Raw genomic sequence first — 22,533 nt, forward strand, 5'->3', positions numbered from 1 at the left:
GATGGGTGACCCACTGGGAAGTTGCTCGTGTGCTCCCATAAACAAAATCGTGCGGGCAGAGATGGGGGCCCAAAGCGGACAATATCGTGCTACGCCGTAGCACGATATTGTCCGCTTTAGGCCACCGGGATCAACTCCGCCGTAACACGATATTGTCCGCTTTGGGCCCCCATCTCTGCCCGCACGGTTTTGTTTCTGGGAGCACACGAGTAACTTCCCAGTGGGTCACCCATCCTGGGATTGCTCTAGCCCCCAACTCGCTTAACTTCGGAGTTCCTACGACTCCGAAGCCAGTGAGCTCCCAAAAGGCCTCGTGCTAGATGGATGCGGGTGTGCACATATAAGGCACATCACCCCCTCTCTGTTGGTTGATGCGGGATCTTACAATCCACCCCCTTAAGGGCCCGACGTCCTCGTCGGCGCACTCGCACCACACGGCAAAGTGGCTCTGATACCAAATTGTCACATCCGGGATCGGCTCCGCTGTAGCATGATATTGTCCGCTTTGGGCCCCCCTCTCTGCCCTCACGGTTTTATTTATGGGAGCTCACGAGCAACTTCCCAGTGGGTCACCCATCCTGAGATTGCTCTAGCCCCTAACTCGCTTAACTTCGGAGTTCCTACGACTCTGAAGCCAGTGAGCTCCCAAAAGGCCTTGTGCTAGATGGATGCGGGTGTGCACATATAAGGCACATCATCCCCTCTCCGTTGGTTGATGCGGGATCTTACAAATGAGGCGAAGATATTACAACCAAAACTGCTGCTAACGGTGGGCTAAAGGTGGAGATTCAGCTGGGACGGTTCTCATGTCTCTAATAGGATCGAGGGATGTAGGTGGGTTGGAAAAGATTGGTTTCACTAATCTAACAGAAAATGTCACATCTTGAATGCCACTAACAGTGGGCGAAAGAATGCGATCCAGCCAGGTCTGTTCTTTAGGTCGTTCGTGGCCTACCTAAGCTAACGTTCCATTATTCTGTGTGGTTTCCCACATACGGCACCAAATATTAAACTTGATTCTATGATATTGTACTTCAAATTGGTTTAGCCACGCACGTGAATTCTCAGTGGTCGGACTCGGTGGCCATAATAGGTGGTTGGCTTTTGGTAGTGCAAAAGTGCCACGTGTCATTGTCGTATTGAGTAGATTGGCCTCGGTCATTTCCTTATGTCAACATAGATCATAAAGAGAAAATGAAGTTTAATACCTGGGTCGACGGAAAGTGACGTAGGGATGGGCTTGAAAACGAGGAAAACTGAAGCCACAAACGATCTGTATTGTTTCTCACAAACGATCTGTATGATTTCCCACAAACGATCTGTATGGTTTCCCACAAACGATGCCAAATGTTAAACCGTGAATTCTTAGTAATCGAACTAGGTGGCCATAGTCGGTAGCTAACCTTTGGTAATTTGATAATGCCTCGTGTCATGGTCGTATTGGGTAGACTGGCCTTGGTTATTTCCTTATGTCAAATACATCATGAAGAGAGGATGAAGTTTGATACCTAGGACAACATAAAGTAGCTTAGAGCTGAGCTATAAAACGAGGAAAACAGATGGGTTGACTGAATATTATTAAGACTAATTCATCTTCTACAATGGGTGTATGATAAAATCATACTAGAAAGACAATGGGGTCAATGAGACGAAGAAATTGCAACTAGAACCGCCGTTAATGGTGGGCGAAAATGTGGAGATCCGACTGGGTCGATCCGTGAGTCTCTAACTAAGTCGAGGGCTGCATGAACGTCTGAAAAGATTATTTTCACTAAACTAAAAAAAAATACCACATGTTGAACACTACTAATAGTTTGGGAAAGCCGGAGAGGATGAAGTTTGATACTTGGGTCCACGGAAAGTGGCGTAGGGCAAGTTTGAAAACGATGAAAACCGATGTGTGTGGCCGAATCTTATTTAGTTCAATCCGTCTTTTGCAGTGGGTGTATAGAGAAAAGCACGTTAGAGAGACAAGGACTTGAAGAAACGAAAAAATTACAATAGGAATTGCCGCTAACAGTAGGTGAAATCCAAAGATTCAACTAGGACAGTTCACGGGTCTCTAACAAGGTTGAGGGTTGTAGTTGCGTCAGAGAAGACTAGTTTCACTAAGCTTACCAAAAAAAAAACTCACCTTTAATGCCACTAATGGTGGGCGTAACTGTGGGGAAACAAGTGGAGATCCGGTCATGCCTGTTTATAGGTGGGTCGAGGATATAACTAAGCTAACGTACCACCTTTCTATGTGGTTTCCCCCAGACTGTATCAAATGTTATAATTGTGAATTCTCAGTTGTCGGACGCGGTAATTGACCTTTAGTAGTTAGATAGTGCCACTTGTCATGCTCGTATTGGACAAAATCAGTTTGGTTATTTCCTTATGTCAACATAGATCATGAAGAGAGGATGAAGTTCGATATCCGGGTAGACAGAAATTGGCATAGAGAGGGGCTTAAAAACAAAATCGATGGGGGATGGCCGAATCTTATTGAGTTTGATCCATCTTCTACAGTGAATTTATGAAGAAAAGAAATCTAGATAGACGACAGGGTCGATGAGACGAACCAAAACTGCCGTTAATGGTATGCGAAAAGTGGAGATCCAGCTAGGTCAGTTTGCGTGTCTATAACAAGTTAGAGGGTTGTAGGAGCGTCGAAAAAGCCTAGTTTCACTAAGCTAACCAAAAAGACTACAACTTTAACGTTGTTAAAGGTGGGCGAAATGTGGAGATTCAGTCGGGTCGGTTGGCGGGTCTCTAATGAAATCGAGGATTGCAATTGATGTCAACTCACATATACTCTTTTTGAATGTTATGTGAAGAACATGGTTACATGGACTATTTTATTCAGTGCCCCTACTGATGGCTCTCTTTATTCTCTTGGTCATTCCCTTAATTCACAATCGTCTCCAGTTGCTCTTCTCAGCACCAAAGCTTCCTCATCCTCTGGCACAAACGACTAGGACATCCTTATGCTTCCACTCTCCAGCACCGCATCCACCATCACGGCCTTCATCTTTTGAGCTCCTCTGTTTCTCCGTATTTCTCCTCCGACTCTAAACTAGGTAGAAGTTCTAAGCTTCCCTTTAATTGTTTAAGTTGTACAATTAGTTCACTCTGATGTATGGGGTTAACCCCTTACTTCTCCTTATCTGGTTATTAATATTACATTATCTTTGTACACGATTAGTCTGGTTTTTTCCTTTGAAATCAAAATCTCATGTTTTCTCTACTTTCTCACATTTTAAATCACTAGTTGAAAATCAATTTAATCTCAAACTAAAATCTCTTTGTTGTGATAATAGTGGAGAATAAACTAGCCATGCTTTCCAACAATTCTTATGTCATGGCATTGCTTAACAATTTATGTGTCCAAATACGACATAGCAAAATGGCCTAACTGAATGAAAGCATCGCAATATTCTCAAGCTTACTTGTACTCTATTTGTGCAATCTTCACTACCTATGCAATTTTGGGTTTAGATTGCTCATACAACTGTATACTTAATTAACATATTACCCTCTTCTTCTTTACAGAACATTAGCCCCTACGAAAGCTTCTCCATTATAAGTCAGATTATGCTTTTCTCAAATCCTATGGATGTGCCTGCTATCTATGGCTCTGACCCTACTATCATAACAAGCTCGAATTTCGCAGTCAGCCATGTGTCTTCATTGGTTATGGTGTTCAACAAAAAGGGTATCGATGTCTTGATGTAACTACATGTTGTGTTTATGTCTCACATCACGTTGTGTTTGATGAGACTGTTTTCCCATTTAAACGCTCTCTTCCAAACCACCACCGAACCAACCCCTCAGACTCCTCATCTACATCCCATTTTATTTGCCTCCTAAAGCACCACCTAACTTACCCTCGCCACCCCCTCATCTCCTCACTCTTATTCTCCTATTTTCCCGCACCACTAGGCATACCTAGTCCTCTTCATGATCCTTCCTCCTCACCATCCCCTACCCCTGCTACTCAACTAGCATCTCATGTAATCACCCTTCACCCAAATCCTCCTCTAAATACACACCCAATGTAGACTCGTTCCAAGGGTGGAATCTTCAAATCCAAGTCCCTTGTTTCCCGCCATCCTTTTCCCTCAACCCTCCTTGCCTTTACCCTTCCTCTACCTTTCCCTTATACTATTTATAAATAATAATAAATATTAAAAATATTATATATATATATATATATATAAAGGACCGCCTAGCTCATGTGGGTCAAAAATAGTATAGCCGCGCGGCTATACTGTTTTTATAATTAAAAAATCCACGTATAGTCACGCGGTTATACTATTTATTGGAAGAAAAAAAAAAAGGACCCTTCTAGTTGCATTGGTTTATACTTGATAGATATTAATTTGCTAGGTTCGACATCTCCAAAGCAGATATTGAAGAGAGAGAAATTTCACAGTAAATCAATTTGAGAGTTCAATTTTTTTCTTCTTTTTTTTGTGTGGGAATGTTTGCCTTTGGTCTACCTCGTTCTCTCGAGAGCTACTAAATTATGTTACTGCACACATTATTTGTTGTAGAGAATTGCATGTTGAGTTGGAGTATTCTTGGTAATTGCTTCACATTTCAAACAACACTTTACATGAAGAATACTACAACCTCGATTACTACTATACCCAAAAAGTTTGAAATTGTTGTTCTGGTTGGCATAGAGATTGCCAAATGACCATCTTGCATTTTTGTTACAACAAGAAATAATCTTAGCCTCTCACATTCTTTCATAGTTAGTAAAATACAGAATAGGAAAAATATGAATAAAATACGTACGTGTTTTAGTCCGTATATTTTGGCAAATTACAAGTGATAAGTTCGGCCACTATATAATATTTTAATATAAATTATTTTTATTCAATAATATGCTAAAATGATGTGTATAATACGTGAATTTTGTGTATAATTGAAAATTTTGTAAAAAAACAAGTGTATTAAACATGACAAATACATATGTATGTGTACAATACGAGTACTAAACGTGAAAATACTAAATTCTTTATGCGGATAATAGCTCTGAAAAAATAAAAACTCAAAAAGGGACACTAGAGATTCATGTAATGGCCTAATAGTAATGGATAATACTCTAAATTGATCTTAATTATATAATTTAAAAAAACCCGAGTATAGCCTCACGGCTATACTATTTATATAATAAAAAAAATAAAAAAAACCCGGCTGTCACCTAGTGCCCACGTGTCCAAAACTGTATAGCCGATCGGCTATACTATTTTTTTTATTAAAAAAACCTCGCCTGGCATCTGACGCTCACGTGTCAAAAATAGTATAGCCGTAAAAATAAATTCCAAGTATAGCCAATAAAAAATTGTATTATAGCCGCACGACTGTACGTTTTAAGTAGGTTATATTTAATAGCAGTATTGCCGCACGGCTATACTATTTATTAAAAGAATTAAAAGTTATAATCAATCAGTATCTATGAAGTAGAACGTGGTCACCTAATCACTGTTGCCAGTAAGCCTTTCAACAACTTGATCGGGCATACTGGTCGTAAGCAAAAGTGCATTAAAATTGCCCAAAAGCCAAGAAGAACAAAAGAGAATGAATGTTACTTCTGAAATATTGAATTAACCAATCCTTCAAATGTTTTCTGTGATGATTTTGCTGCAAACTCATCCATATGCACACACTTTTCCACACGGCCTCCTGCACAGCCAATATTTGAATCCTCATCTCATCATTTGGTTGAGCTCTCTAGCAGCTGCAGCTCTCATATGTCATCACCCAAATTCAGAATCAGTGAAACCAAGCTCCCTAGCATATATGAAAGTTATCCTCCATGCAAATGACCTTTGCTGTGCCCACAGATCTTATAGTGGCCGATTTAGTTCTTTTCCCTGGCAACAGTATTTTACTCTCCCGGTCGCAACTTGCCCCAAAGAAATGTAAAACTTGTTTGAACATATTTCCAGAACCGGACCCCAGCTCAGGAAAATGAAGAACACAAATTAAGTTCTCAGGGTTTCTTGTTCAGAGGAAATTGTCTCAAATAAACCTGCAGAAGTTTTATGTGGTTAGTGACATAATTTTTCATTGAAGTGGACTTCCAGATGCACTAACCAATTAAAGTTGAAAGGTTTGCTTTACTTACAGTTATATAGCTCGGCTTAAACGAGCAGCAAATGCCCCATCAAGGAAATGCTTTACAGGGTTGGAGAAATAGAAACCATGCTCAGTTACAAAATCAGGTGGAACGTATCTGCCAATAGGATCTATGCAAAAATCCTGAAAACCCAGGAATAATATTGTAAATAAAGAAAACAAAGATGCACAAGAATACATTTACAACTGTGCAGTACCACACACGGATGTACATAGTGTTCTATTTCATAGAGCACTGTCACCAACTGTGCAAAATTTTCCATTTTTTTCAATCTAGTATTTAGGAAAGCTGGTCGAAAAGACCTGCTGGACTTGGGGAAGCCAATTTTTTTGTTTTAATGAACATAACACTTGACATTTTAACAGAACATTCATTTTGTACTTGGTAACTTGTAAGCATCGGCTTTTGTATAGCCAAGCTCCAAAGAGAATATGCAGGTAAGTTCAACAATTTCCGCTTGGAACTCAAAAACATGAAACAGTCCCGTCTTTTTGATAAGCAAAAACTATGAAACAGTTCCTCCCCCTCAAAAGAGCATAAGCTGAAAATAATAATAATAATAATAATAAAAAGGACTAAAGCGCTAAAAGAAAAATCAGGTTGTAGCCCTTACTGGATGCCTGAGAAGAAATGCGGCTATCCTCTCTTCATTCTCTTCTGGATCTATAGAGCAGGTACTGTATACTAAAACTCCACCAGGCTTGACCAATCTGTAAATGCACATTAAACCTTTAACACTTGAGGTAAAATTAAAAAGGAAAAATACAAGTGACAAGAAACTTATTTTCTTATGCACAAACCACGACTGCCAAAATCCAAGAAAAGGGGAGGTGGTGGTTATAGTTCGTTACAACTATTCACGATTTTCATCTCCATTATTTACGACAGATCACTTCATTGATCAGGGTAAAAGGAATTCACGACTTGAAGATTTTAGACCTTGAATAGATCAAAATATTATTCAGATTTTATGAACATGTTTCAAATCTATTATGAGTAAAAGCATCGCAGTTGAAGTGCAAAACTTGGAATTGTTGAACCTCAAGTGCATTAGGTTCTTTTTCATATCTATTTTTTCTTCTCTTTTTTCTTTTTTGGGTGGGGGAGACAACTAACATAAATTCTGGAGTTTTAGAATTTTTCAACTAGAAAAGAACCTTCATGATGTTAAATAAGATGTGAGTTGAGAGAGAGAAAGAGAGAGGATTTGGTATTACAGGGAAGCTGCATCAAGGAGCTCATCCTGCAAATTCTTAAGCTGCTCCATATCCTCTAATTTCCTGTTCCAACGCAAGTCTGCTCTCTTCAAAATTCAAAAGGAAAAATAGCATCAAATAAATTATATATATATAATTGGAACAAAAACAAAAGTACATGTGATTCTTATACAATCACCTTAGAGAGAACACCCAGTCCAGAGCATGGAGCATCCAACAGAACTTTATCACACTTCATAGTATTATTGTCCTGGAGAAAAAGATAAGGAACATATAAGAAATTTCATGCCCCAAAAAACAACTCTGGACAAGGTTTGATGACTTACAGAAAAAGTACGGAAATCTGCATGGATAGTGGTGATGACACCATCTACTTGGTGCAACTTAGCCGTCTCTTTGAGGATTCTCAACCGGCCTTCATTTATGTCAACTGCATGTACCATACCTAAAATCCAATGGTAAACCTCTCTCATTAGTTATAGGTTCTCAACATCAATAGTAAAAGAAAATCAGATGGTCTAACATCGTCATCATTTCAAGATTAAATTTATCAATACAAGAATTAAGACTTCTATATTTTCTTACACAAAATGTTATAATACAGATGATGGATACCTTGGCCACTCAAAAGGGATGCCATGTAAAGAGTCTTTCCTCCAGGAGCAGCACAACAATCAACAATGCTTTCACCCGGTTGAGGATCTACAACAGAAACTACCAGACCTGCAACAAGATTGCACTATATAATTTGAGGAGATACCAATATAAAGGTCCAACAACATTGAATTGGAAAATAAATTGGATTTCTGTATTCAGACACTTCCAAAAAAGTAGAATACAGCTCAAGCAGAATGCATAAATTTTCCTATGCATACATGAAAGCATGGACAAATGTTATTTTTCAAGAAATCATTTGATAGGCAAGTGGCGCATGCTTGGAAAACAAAAACAATATAATAAAACAAGGAAAAAACTGAAAATGTGTAAAACAAAAACAATTTGATTGTTAAACCAATCTACCAATTACTCAAGTATCTTGCTTGAACTAAAATCAAGAGGAAACTGACCTGCACTCTCATCCTGAACTGAGCATAAACCTTCTTTCAATAGACCAGCTTGTATGACCATCTGAATCAGCAAAATTTAGGTAGTTAGGACCTTTAGTAGCTCTCCAAAAAGTACAGAGCTTCCCATAAAAACTTTTAAATTGTAAATAAAATAAAACAAAAGTAGCTAGTTGTACAAATGCTTGCACTTTAACTTATTCTTCAAAACAAGAAAACACAAAATAACATCTCAAAGTATTGTCTGTAGAAAATATAGCAGAATAGGATGGTACTCCGTACAGAAAAAATTTACCCACTGAAACAAACTGCAAATTTAACTCATACCTGCAACCCTGTTTTCATACGGACGAAATCATTCAAATAAAAAGAGAGCTCGTGCGGAACCTGAAGTTCAAGAAAAGAAAATTAGCAAGCATATCTGGGGATAGAGGCTAGGCCAATAAAATATGATAGGCAAAAATAACGTATATGTTCTTGCGTGTTATTCTGTGTGTTGAGAGAGAGAGAGAGAGAGAGAGAGAGGAGGGGTGGTCCATTTTAAAGAACCTTCAACATCACCAAACTAGAAACTGAAAAGGATAATCAATAACCTTTAACACATCAAGCTTCCTCACAAGGTCAGCTCTTGAAACACCTTTCCCACTGTTTGCCCTGTCATTAGCACCAGGAAACGGTAATCATGATATTCATGTTCCTAGAAGGAAAATAGAAAGGAAAGAAACTAGAAACCTTAAGCTGAAACTAGGATCACTGTTATTCCACATCATTAATCTAATTGCTTCTTCTTGTCCAAGATGCTTAGTCCACCGCCTTACCATCCACTGGAAAATGAAAGTATTGAAAATAAGGAAGGGCGAAGATGAAAAAAACTATCAAGGCCAGCTATTTGTTACTCAAGTTTTGATTCCACCAGAGGTAGAATTAAATGTTAAGTTTCATGGAGATCTGCAAATATTCACAGTTTTGAATGCTTTGGAGTGGATTGTTGTGGTAATATATCTATCATTGACAAAAATCCCTCAAACCAGTAGGTGATTACTTTCTATTTTCTAGCTCTACGGTGGTCCCATGAACCTGATTATCGTTTACCAGTATTCAAAAGAAGTATGAACAACATTACAATTATAAACTTACAACTGGATGAGAGTGCAGAGTGGCAAGAGCACGTGCTTGTGTGCGATCATCACCCTCCAATTTGGGTAGAGGAAGAGACCTATTTTCCTGAAAAACCCAAATTTGAAGACATTAAATAAATATGTCAATGTAATTACATGATTATATTATACCATAAAACTAAAATAATGCCTCACCATATGAAGAACAAGCTTCCTGAGAATTGCATTGACCATGTTGCCAGCACCATGTCTAAGGGCAACTTTTGCAAGCCTCACATTCTGCAGTTTTTTACAACTATGGATTTAGAAAACTAACGCAATTACATACAATGTTAAAGAGAACATTTAGAACTTGTTACATAAACTGGGGAAAAGACTCAAGTAGCACTAGAGCCAATATTGACCACATGTCAAACCCAACTTGACAAAACTTTGGAGCAACCAAACTATTTGAACCCCATTCATGGTGAATACTATCTCATCTTCAAGCCAAAATCAGAATTTCTCCCTTATCAAAATAGTCAGATCAAGATGACAATTGAGGCTTCCGGAAAACTCTCCAGCAACCGAAATAGATTGAGGAAAAATAGGAGAATTTGAAAAGAGAAAATAAAATTACCTCATCTACAACAGCATATGGTGGCATATCCAGCTTAATAATCTCATAGAAACCAATCCGGAGAATCTAAATACACAGGTAGATAACACCAAAATTAGCTACTTGGTCACCAGGAAAGTAAAGTCACAACCGCCAACATTTCTAAAAGTAACTAGATAATTAATTGCATATCCTATAACTGGAGTTCTCACCACCGATGCAATTAAAAAATAGGTCCATCTCATTAAACTACAGAAAAACATCTACATAAATTAAAGACATTCCATGGAACTCCTTCCAACACAGTGAGACAAGTGCAAAAGATTCTATACGTGAGTGTAAAATACCTGCAAAAGAAGTGGTTCCATCCTGGTAAATGTGTTTGCATCATGACACAGTGAACTAATCAAATGATCAAGATATCTCTTCCAGCGGATTGTACCTCCAACAATATCAGTGACCTATACAGTTGAATTTAAAAGAAAATGGCAAAAGAAAAGAAAAAGAGAAATATTCAAGTACGGCTTCAGTCCCATCATAATGATAACTTCAAGAAACTAAAATATTAACCATATCCCACTTTCACCTAGGCTATATTTTGCTTACACACACTCACAGCTATACCTGTTCCAAATACTGAAGTGAATCTTTTACTAGTGATATTCTAATAAACAAACATAAAGTGCACAAATTAGATAATAGGAAGAGAGAGATAACCAATCTAAGATCACGATCCTCTAAATCCCGTGTGCGAAACCCAAGAGTTCTTCCTACATATCCCATCTCATTTGCACCAGAACCCTTGCCTTTCTCATTGAGAAGATCAGCAAAAGCACCTCCCATCTCTATTCTCATCAATCTCACTGCAGAAACTGAGCAAAAGCAAAAACAAATCCACATTAAGGAATCAACATTTTAAAAAAAAAAAAATGAGGGCATGTCATCCTCTTGTGTACAAATATAAGCACGGTTAAACCAACCACTAAGCAAATCAGCAAAAAAATGCATATAAAGGAAACCTCATAATCCAAAACTCATTAAACACTGACACACACACACACACACACACACACACATAGAGGTGAAAACTTACCAGCTCTGTGAGGAGAAATCTCCAAATTCACCTTCTGGGTTTTGTGTGAGGGATTCAAATTACCTATAAAGTAACACACTTTAGTGACAGCATCAAGAACTCACTGTAGCATCAATTTGGAACCAAATTCACACCCCCAAACTAGTTTCCACTAAGTTAACAATAAGGACGAGAACTTTTGAACGCCACACTAAGCTAGCAAATGTAGGCTCTGTCTTCTACCAAGAGTCTCAAATCATAATCCATACTTTTCTTCTTTTCTCAGCATTTTCTATGGAAATGAACAGAAAATTTCACCTTTCCTAGGAGCAGAAATGGATGTCTTTGTTCTCTTATCCAATTTCAGGGACTTAGAAGAAAAAGAACTTCTGTTGGTCTCCGCAGAGAGAAGCACACGGAGAGAGAGCACGTGTGCCATGGTGTTGTGTGTTATGTCTCTCAACTCTCTCAACTCCCTATCCCTCCCCCTTGTTATAACGGTAAGGCAATTGGATAAAACTTAATTTGTTGAAATAAAATAAAATTAAAAAAAAAAAAAAAGGGGAAAAACAATTAACAAAAAAAAGATCACAGTATGATATCTATGTAAAGCATACAGCCGGTCGGCTATGCAATTTAAAAAAAGAAGACCAGAGTAAAACCGGGCGGCTATACTCTTTTAAAAAAAATCCGGGCTATACTCTTCTCAATAAAAACAGTAGTATAGCCATGCGGCTATACTATTTTATTATTCTAGTATACCCGCGCAGCTATACTGTTATAAAAAGGAAAAAAGACCCGCCTGGGAAAAAAGACCCGCCTGGCACCTAGCGGCATTTAGCCACGTGTCAAAAATAATATAGCCGGTCGGCTATACTATTTTTTAATACTAAAACCGTAGTATAGCCTCGCAGCTATACTCTTTTTATTTAAAAAAAGACCACCCGCCTTGGGCCTAGCGCCGCTTTTCCACGTGTCAAAAATAGTATAGCCCTGCTGTCTAGCTCCCGCTTGTCGTCTTGCTCCCAATTTGTCATGTGTCAAAAACAGTATAGCCGAGCGGTTATATTATTTTTTATAATGAAAAACCGTAGTACAGTTGCACGACTATACTGTTTAAGTCTATATTTAATAGGCGTATAGCCGCACGGCTACACTATTTATTAAAATAAAAAAAATAAAAAAAGACCCTTCTAGTTGCATTAGTTTATACTTTATAGATATTAATTTGCTAGTTTCGACATCTCCAAAGCAAATATTAAAGAGAGAGAAATTTCACAGTAAATCAATTTGAGAGTTCAATTTTTTCTTCTTCTTTTTTTGTGGGAATTTTTGTGTGTAGTCTACTTCGTTCTCTTAAGAGGTACTAAATTCTATTTCTGCATACATTATTTGTTACAGAGAATTGCATACTGAGTTTGAGTATTCTTGGTAATTACTTCACATTTCAAACAATACTTTACATGAAGAATACTACCACATTGCTTACTACTACTATACCCATAAATCTTTATTTGAAATTGTTGTTCTAGGTGGCAAAGAGATTGCAAAATCACCGTCTTGCATTTTTGTTACAACAAGTAAGAAATAATCTTAGCGTCTCACATTCTTTCATAGTTATTAAAATACGAAATGGGAAAAATATGAATAAGCGTGTCAAAAACAGTATAGCCGCGTGGCTATACTATTTTTTATAATAAAAAACTGTAGTATAGCCGCTCGGCTATACTCTCTAAGTACATTATATTTAAAAGGAGTAATTAAAAGAAAAGGACCCTTTTAGTTGCATTAGTTTATTCTTTACAGAGATTAATTTGTTGTTTTGACATCTCCAAAGCAGATGTTGAACAGAGAGAAATTTCACAGTAAATCAATTTGAGAGTTCACTTTTTTCTTCTTTTTTTGGTTGTTGGAATTTTTGCCTTTGGTCTACCTCTTTCTCTTGAGAGCTACTAAATTCTGTTACTGCACACATTATTTGTTATAGAGAATTGCATAATGAGTTGGAGTATTCTTGGTAATTGCTTCACATTTCAAACAACACTTTACATGAAGAATACTACCATATCATTTACCACTATACCCATAAATCTTTGTTTGAAATTGTTATTATGGTTGGGAAAGAGATTGCAAAATCACCATCTTGCATTTTTATTACATCAAGTAAGAAATAATATTAGCCTCTCACATTCTTTCATAGTTAGTAAAATACGGAACGGGAAAAAAAATGAATAAAATCCTCTCACATTCTTTCATTGCAATTTCCGTTTCCGTTTTAGTGCTTTCATCATGGTTTTGCAGGAGCAATTTTTGTTTCTACTAAATTACTTTTTGTTTTTGTTTGCAGTTTTTTTGTGTGCATTTTTTTTTTTGGTTTACATCATTGATATCTACATTGTATTTTTGTTGCAATTTTCTGTTTTTGTTTGGAGTTTTTATGTGAATCTGTGTTGAAATGAATTTTTTTAAAACCATTAATTGTTTATATAAATATTGTGTAGATGAATAAATATCATAAAAACAAGTTCAGTGTAGTGGTTTGTGAGTGAGGCTTCCTCCTTTAAGAGTCAAGGTTGAGTCCCTTCAATGACACAAAATCTTTTATTTTTTGGAAATAGCTCTAAATGCCACCATTTTTTTTAATTTTAACTGGAAATATCACCTCTCCCCACAAATTTTGCAAATATCACCTATAAATACATACTTATTCCCCACTTATCGGCCAGATAAACACTTTTGGTCAATTTTTGGTTTCTCTCTCTGCTCTCTCTCTCTCTCTCTCTCTCTCTCTCTCTCTCTAGCGAAGTACACCTCTTCTCACAAAGAAGAAGATCAAGAACACTCAAAACCCAGTTCTTCCTTTTCCTCTCTGTTTTCTTCTCTACCCAAATCCAAACCCTAACTTCGTCTCTCTTTGAATCCCTTCTACAACCTAAACAAACCCAACCATTTTTATGAATATGACATCATGTCTTGGCATTAGGTGGCCATTGTTTGAGTATTTTGGTCCAATTTTGGGGGGTTTTGAAGTTAGGGTTTACATGCCCTCTTCAAAAACAGCTTCTCCAGAAAATGAATTGTTGGGAATATGTTAGTTTTGATGTTAAATTGAATTTGATTACTGAAATTGGAATTGTGATTGATTTTGTCTATATTTTACGTAAAAAGTGAAGTACTGGGATTGATTTTGTTTGTCTGAAGCAACAAATGTGTTTATTCTTTGTCGATTGATTCTTGCATTTGGTATTGGGATTTTCCATGAACTTATGATTATATCATAGTGAGGTATTGTTGATTTGCTATTGCAATTGTATTGTGATTGTATTGCAATTGTATTGTAGTGGTATTGCTTTTGTATTGCTATGGTATTGCTGTTATATTGATTTTTTTTGGTGTTTTATTGATATGTTACTGTAATTTAATAGGAATATATGTTGATATCATTTTTCTTTATCTACTTGTGATTTGAGTAGGAGTTGAGATTATTCTTGGTTGAAGTATTATTTACAATCTCTCTCTCTCTCTCTCTCTCTCTCTGCTCTTCATATTTTTCTCAACATTTATGTGTTAATTTAATGCCTGGTATTGTTTTGGAACCATAATCATTGTCAATCTCATTGTTTCTTTAAAAGATTGCTGTGAAATTGTTACTCCATTTTCTTCTTTCCTTTGTTTTAAGATTTTTTTTTTTTTGGAGAAAAAGAACTCTGTTTTTGTAATCTAAAAGACTAGGTACTCTTGGTGAGTGTTTTCTGATCTGCAAGATCCAGACTTTATGTATGTCAGTTTACTACTTTTGCACTTAAACTTTGGCTGTCTAAAATTTGAAAAGTCTTGTATGCCAGCAGTGTATCTATGTCACACATCTTGGGTAAGAGGTATTCTTCAATTGTGATAGTTTGCTATGTTGTACGTATTCAAACTGCCTCAAAATGTTTTCATTGGTGTCTTGAGTTCAATACCAACAAAAGTTTTTAAATGATAAGAAATTATGAAAAGCTTATACATAACAGACATATAGTTGAACATAGCTAGAGTGTATATTTAGCAAATTTGTGGGGTGAAAGCACAATGGTTGACATGTCATTCTGCATTTGATGAAAATGACTTCCATATGAATGAAATATTTGTTATAAAAAATAATAGTTTTCCTCTTTCCGTAAAGCCAAATACAAAACATTTATATTATAAGTAACATATAAATAAATTGGAAAGCTTTAAAGGTATAATAAAATTGAAGAAAACAAAATAATAGGTAAGTAAAAGGAAAATAAATAATAAGTAAGAAGGTGAGTTTGGTACGGTGAAGCACGTCAAAGACGCTGTCCTAAAGCCTTTGTAGCCTCCCTACGTGCAGGTACTGACGGTCTACAAGACTCCAAGATACGACCCTTGTACACAAACTCAAGATCCGCTATGAGCACATTCACAGACAGATATAGGTATCCAAGTCACATAACCATTGCCCAAAATAATAATAATATAAAGTAGATAATATATGTAAAAGTAGACAATGAGAGAATTAGAATGTGTATCTGATATTCTGATAATGTATTGTGTGTTATTGTGTGTATTGTCTGTATTTCAAATGTGAAGGAGGAGTGACCTTTTATAGGCATCCAAAAACATGTAACCTTCACCAACCATAAAAGTCCACCAACCATAAAATTAAGGCATTCACCAACCAGAAATAAAACCTAAATATTAAATATTTATAACCCCCATAATAAATAAAATAAAACAGCCAAAATAATTAAATAAATAAAATGGTTAAATTTTTAAAACCTTTTAAAATTCCAACAATATTTGCCTTCGAAAGCTTCATGTTTTTTGGTTTGTTTTATCAAGTATTTTATATTCTATAAATGAATGAAATATTTTGGTATATTGGAGAGACTAGTTAGCTAGTGGATTTTGGATCATGACTTTTGAGGATAACTAGCAAATAAGTTTGGCTTATGCTTGTTATTATTAGGCCCCAAGAATTAGTCATTTGTAAGGATATCTAAGACATTATGTATTCTTCTTGTGGAGCCTTATGACATGATGCTTTATTTCATTAGTTCTTGTGTATTCTTCTTATAGCAATTCTATGTGTTGTGGGTGAACTCATTGCTTGCAGTTAGCTTGTACTTAGTAGCATAGTAGCATGCAATAGTCATCTTCTTAAGTTGTCTGAGAAGTGGAAATTATTTGGGCCTTTGAAATTCAAATTTGTTTTTTATTGCTTGTTTATTTCTATTTTATTGCCTCTTTATTGTCATTCTATTGCCATTTTATTGCTTTGTGGTAGACAATTAACTTCAATCTTAATAATGGTCAACTCTCTTCCCTCTTAATAATTTTTTTTACAATTAAATAGGAGATTTTTGTTTTCAATTTGTTAATTCTTGAGATACTTGGTCATTTTTTAAGATTACGTGAAATAAAAAAAAACTTGTATTGAATATTATTGTATAGGAGACCATGTAATTATTTTGATACCATTAAATGAAATTTTAGTTCAATTTACTTAAAAACTTTGGGATTTTGAGTGAGGCACCGCAGTCATGTATACAACAGTTTTGAAACATAAAAGATGACAATGTAAGAATGTTAATTTTGACGATATCCATAGTTGCTTCCGCTCCATTTAATGTCATGTAGACTATAAAGTAGCAATAGACATGCAATACAAAATTAATATGAAAGCAATAAATACGCAATAAAATGGCAATAGACAACTAATGCGAAAGCAATAAATAAAAAAATAAGTTGACCAAAAAAATAAAATAAATAAATAAATAAAAAAGCAATAAAATGGCAATAAACAAGTACCTTATGGATGTCTTTGTACTCTCTTTCCCATATTATATAATGTTCTAATTGTTGAACTATTACAATATTCAGTTGCTACGGATAATAAGTAGTACATAAAAAATAATAACCATGTATGAAAATTTCATATCATTATAATAATGACCTCAAAAACAGTATCAAGTACATTACACAAATATTAGAAATATACGGCTCCACAAGAAGAATATATAATGTCTTAGATGTCCTTACTAATTCTTTGGGCCTAATAATAACAAGCATAATCAATGATGGGTACAGTTTGCTGCAAGTTTGCTTAGCATTTTCATAATAGAAGCTTTGCTTTTGTCTTCAGAAGACATCTCAAAGAACTCCGTGTCTGCACATTATATTATGCACAAAATGGTCTCCAACGCCAGTGCATAACTTGCACATTAGTACCTACACAAACCAGCTAAAACACATTGTGTAACTGTTAACCTCAAATTTGTTCTTGACAGGGAAACGAGTTGGGTGCGGCTTTTCTTTTCTTTGTGCAATTTGAAAAGAAAAAGAGAAAGAAACATAAATTGTCAAGAAAAAACTGCAGTAAATTATAATTTGGTCAAGTACTCACCGTTGGGAAACAATATGCTTGCAATGAATAAATAACATATTAATTTCAACCAACACTACTGCACAACTCATCTCAGAAACATGACTGAGATTTGACAAACATACAGGTAGAAGATCCAATCCATTAAAACACACATGCAAAAAAGCGAACCTAAATTATACGCCAACATAAGCTACAAAAACCCAACTTGTTGAGCACCAATCAACAAGTTTTATAGGCAAATTGAAATCAAGTAGAAATTACTTCAGCACATTCAATATCAAAAAGCACATTCAATTAATCCTAAGATGCGGGACATAGATACCTAGTCTTTTAGATTACAAAAACAGCATTCTTTTTCTCCAAACAAAAATATCTTAAAACAAAGGAAAGAAGAAAATGAAGTAACAATTTCATAGCAATCTTTTAAAGAGACAATGATTATGGTTCCAAAATAATACCAGACATTAAATTAACATATAAATATTTAGAAAAATACGAAGAGCATAGAGAGAGAGATATCGTAAATAATACTTTAGCGAAGAATAATCTCAACTCTTACTCAAATCACAAGCAGATAAAGAAAAATGATATCAACATATATTTCTATTAAATTACAGTAACATATCAATAAAACACCAAAAATATATATTTATATAACAACAATGCCATAGCAATACCACTACAATACAACTGAAATAAAATCACAATACAATTGCAATAGCAAATCAACAATGCTACCTCACTATGATATAATCATAAGTTCATAGAAAATCCCAATACCAAATGCAAGAATCAATTGACAAAGAACAAACACATTTGTTGTTTTAGACAAACAAAATCAATCCCAATACTTCACTTTCTACACAAAATACAGAAGAAATCAATCACAATTCCAATTTCAGTAATCAAATTCAATTTAACATCAAAACTTATATATTCCCAACAATTCATTTTCTTGAGAGGCTGTTCTTAAAGAGGGCATATAAACTTTGACTTCAAAACCCCCAAAAATTGGACCAAAATGCTCAAACAATGTCCACCTAATGCCAAGACATGATATCATATTCAGAAAAGATGGTTTTGTTTGGGTTTGTTTAGGTTGCAGAAGATGAAGTTGGGGTTTGGATTTGGGTAGAGAAGAAAATAGAGAGGAAGAGGAAGAACTGGGTTTTGAGGGCAAAGTTGTGAGTCATGTAAGTTGTTCTTGATCTTCTTCTTCGTGAGAAGAGGCGTAGTTAGCTAGATGGAGAGAGAGAGAGAGAGAGTAATGCCAAGACATGATATCATATTCAGAAAAGATGGTTTTGTTTGGGTTTGTTTAGGTTGCAGAAGATGAAGTTGGGGTTTGGATTTGGGTAGAGAAGAAAATAGAGAGGAAGAGGAAGAAGTGGGTTTTGAGGGCAAAGTTGTGAGTCATGTAGGTTGTTCTTGATCTTCTTCTTCGTGAGAAGAGGCGTAGTTAGCTAGATGGAGAGAGAGAGAGAGAGAGAGAGAGAGAGAGAGAGTTGAGAGAGGAAGAGAGAACTATGAGATAGAGTTGAGAAAGAGAGAGAGTGAGAGCAAAGAGAGAGCTGAGAGTGTAACATCCCACATCGACCAACGGAGAAGGTGATGTGCCTTATATGTACATGCCCGCCTCTATCTAGCACGAAGCTTTTTAGGAGTTCACTGGCTTCAGAGTCATGGGAACTCCGAAGTTAAGCGAGTTGGGGGTTAGAGCAATCCCAAGATGGGTGACCCACTGGGAAGTTGCTCGTGAGCTCCCAGAAACAAAATCGTGAAGACAAAGAGGAGAGGCCAAAACGGACAATATCGTGCTACGGCGGAGCCAATCTCGGGATGTGACAGAGAGAGAAACCAAAAACTGACCAAAAATGTTATTTGGCCGATAAGTGGCCTATAAGTATGTATTTATAGGTGATATTTGCAAAATTTGTGGGGAAAGATGGTATTTCCAGTTAAAATTAAAAAAAGGCTTAAATGCTAAAATGGTCCCTGTGTTTTAGCCCGTTAGCCAATTTAGTCCATGTGTTTTTAATTTGGCTAATTTGGTCCCTGTGTTTTGGACCGTTAGCTAATGTAATCCAATTCGTTAAACTTCTGTTAAAATATTAATAAAAAATATAAATATTTGAATTCAATCTATAAAATAAATAATTATGAAATAAAAATAAGATTTAAAAGCTAAAAGCAATTAAAAACCAAAGGACAACACAATTTCAGCAACACCCTTTCTCCCCAGTAACAACTCACCCACACGCAAAAACCCCAACTCCCCAAGTCACAGCCATCCACCCCACCCCTCCCCTTCTTTCTCTCTCTCTCTCTCTCTCTCTCTCTCAAGAACAATCCCTAACTCCTGACCATCTCCCAGTAGAATCTTCACCATACAGTCATCGCCCCACTCCCTCTAATCACATTGCTGAGTAGCCCTACGCCCATCCTGTTTTTTTTAAAAATCTTTTTTCTAATGCTATGTTTTAGTTCTAATGAAGTTTTAATATGTTTTTAAATTAATTCAATTTTTATAAATTAATTTCAACAAAATTTATAGGTTTTCAAAGGAAGAAGAAGAAAAAAAGAATTATCATGTTTATTTAACGGCAATTTTAACAGAATGGGCCATATTGGCTAACAGTGCTAAACACAAGGACCAAATTAGCTAAATTAAAAACACATGGACTAAATTGGCAAACAAGATAAAACACATGGACTATTTTAGCATTTAAGCCTTAAAAAAATGGTAGCGTTTAGAGCTATTTCCCTTATTTTTTTTAGGGTGAATAAAAGGCACGGAGTTGGTCCCTGGCTGAAAGGTGATGGTTGGCCTACGGCTGGCGGTGGCAATGGCAATGGCAGGTCGGAAGGAGGATTGCCAAAGGTGGACATGTGGTATAATATGATTGCCTTAGAAGGAGTGGCATTGTGGTTAATTTTGATGTTTTTTAATTACATTATTGTAAAATTAGGTATTACTTTTTGGTCTTTGACCTTATTCTAATTAGGTGAAATTGTATTCATATTTTCCAAGTTATTAAACTATATAATGTTTTAAAATGAAAGCCCCTTTCTTTTAAAAGAATAAGGCTTAAGTGTCAAAATGGTCCTTGTATTTTAGCACAATGGCCAATTTAATCCCTGTGTTTTTAATTTGGCCAATTCGATCCTTGTGTTTAAGATCATTAGCCAATTTAGTCCATTTAGTTAAAATGGAAGTTAAATATGAACATGATTGATTTTTTTTTTCTTTTGAAAAGCTATAAAGCTTTTTAAAATTAAAAAAGGTTGAATTGATTTAAAAATATTAAAACTTCAATTAAACTAACATAACATTAGGGAAGAAAAAAAACTTGAAAAAATGAAGGAGGCGTAGTCCGGGGAGGGGAAGGGTTGCTTAACGAGTGGAGTAGTGGGAAAAGGGGTTGACCATTGCAGGTTGAGGGAGGGTGATGAACGAAGGCATACAACAGAAGAGGGAGAGATGGGGGTCGGAGATGGTGTGAGCGATCTGGGAGCCATGACTGAGGATGGGGCAAATGGCTAGGCAATGGTTAGGTTCTGGAAGATCTTGCTGGGAGCTGGTCGGATAAGGGTAAATGGCTAGGCAATGGTTGAACTCAAATAATTATGTTTTTTAATTAATGTTTAAATAGTTTTAAATTTTTTTAAACTTAGATTTTAAAGAATGGATCACGTTGATTAATAATTGTAAACACAAAGACTTAATTAGCTAAATTAGAAACACATGGACTAAATTAACCAACGTAGTAAAACACTAAGACCATTTTAGCATTTAAGCCAAAGAATAATAAATAAATTATGAGGAACATTTTATTTTAACGAAATTGGGCCTCAGTTTTTATTGGGTTCCGTTACTTGAGCAGGTTTCATGTTTGGGCCTGTTTTATAAAATTAGAGGTAGAAGCGTACAAGTACAAGAAGAGACTATCCAAGTTGAAGGTTTTTGAGGTTATCAAATTTTTCTTTTTTTGTTGGTGAATATTTTTTAGGCTAATTGAATTGGACCCCACGAAAGGAATAACCGACTTTAATTGCCTACTCCTTTTTTCCTTTTCACTTTTTTCATTTTGGTGATGAAGAGGAAAAGATGTTTTAGGAATATGTTTCCTCAAAGTATCAAGAAACTTGTGGTTTGATTTATAAAGTTATGCATTTTTAATTGGTAAGTATGATTTCTTTTTGGTCAAGTTAGGCACATCCAATTCACACTAGACATAGATAGTGGTATTTCAAGATTCTTCCAAACTCGGAAAAAAAAAAAAACAAAAAAAAATTTCAGATATTTTGATGTTGTCAAGCTGAAAACACATAATTATTATTAAAAAATAAAAAAATTTCTCGTGCCCTCCCAATGTCACCACTATTAAAGTCTTAATTGGGTTTTTGATTTATTGGTCTTGGAAAAAAGTTTGTCAACTGCCCACACTCTTTACTTCACAATTAAGAAAGTCACAAAAAGGACAAAACAAAACATGCACACGGTGCTTTGAATTTGATAATGCAAACTTTATTGGCAGCAGCATCTATATTTTCAGGCCACTCTACCAAGCCATTTACAATAAATCAATTGTTGCAACATCCATAATGCAGTTTCGAATCTGAGACCAAATGTATGCAAGTCAGTATTTTTTTTTCACTAAACTATACTTCATTGTCAATGTTCATATATTAATAATTGAACTCTTGTTGTAATTATGGGTTTTAGTGAATTGCCACCATAGCTAGACTCAAAAATTTGTGCACTTCATATGACATAAAGCTTCACTAATAATGTTTCCATGCCATATAGTATTATTCATTGTGTACTTGATAGTATAAATGAAGTTACACTAGTGGCAAAGTTGTTTTTATATTAACTTTGTACTTCACTAATTTGAAAAATATGGCAAAGTTATAAATAAAAAATAAGTACAGAT

General features: G+C 35.6%; 1 protein-coding gene across 1 annotated transcript; it reads right to left on the reverse strand.

Moving 5' to 3' along the window:
* Positions 1-5,368: 5,368 nt before the first annotated feature.
* Positions 5,369-11,657, reverse strand: LOC117631087 (probable ribosomal RNA small subunit methyltransferase B). The gene is made up of 18 exons (XM_034364036.1): positions 11,521-11,657; positions 11,224-11,286; positions 10,848-11,002; positions 10,478-10,591; positions 10,152-10,217; positions 9,728-9,811; positions 9,552-9,638; positions 9,147-9,238; positions 9,008-9,068; positions 8,742-8,801; positions 8,418-8,478; positions 7,966-8,073; positions 7,677-7,795; positions 7,529-7,600; positions 7,351-7,436; positions 6,747-6,843; positions 6,122-6,255; positions 5,369-6,025 (listed from the first exon to the last, which is right to left on the reverse strand). The coding sequence occupies exons 1-17, from the start codon at positions 11,639-11,641 to the stop codon at positions 6,124-6,126; spliced, it is 1,578 nt and encodes a 525-aa protein (XP_034219927.1). The 5' UTR covers positions 11,642-11,657; the 3' UTR covers positions 5,369-6,025; positions 6,122-6,123.
* Between the last annotated feature and the right edge of the window lie 10,876 nt (positions 11,658-22,533).

Source organism: Prunus dulcis, chromosome 6, assembly GCF_902201215.1.
Source record: "Prunus dulcis chromosome 6, ALMONDv2, whole genome shotgun sequence".
Taxonomy (NCBI): domain Eukaryota; kingdom Viridiplantae; phylum Streptophyta; class Magnoliopsida; order Rosales; family Rosaceae; genus Prunus; species Prunus dulcis.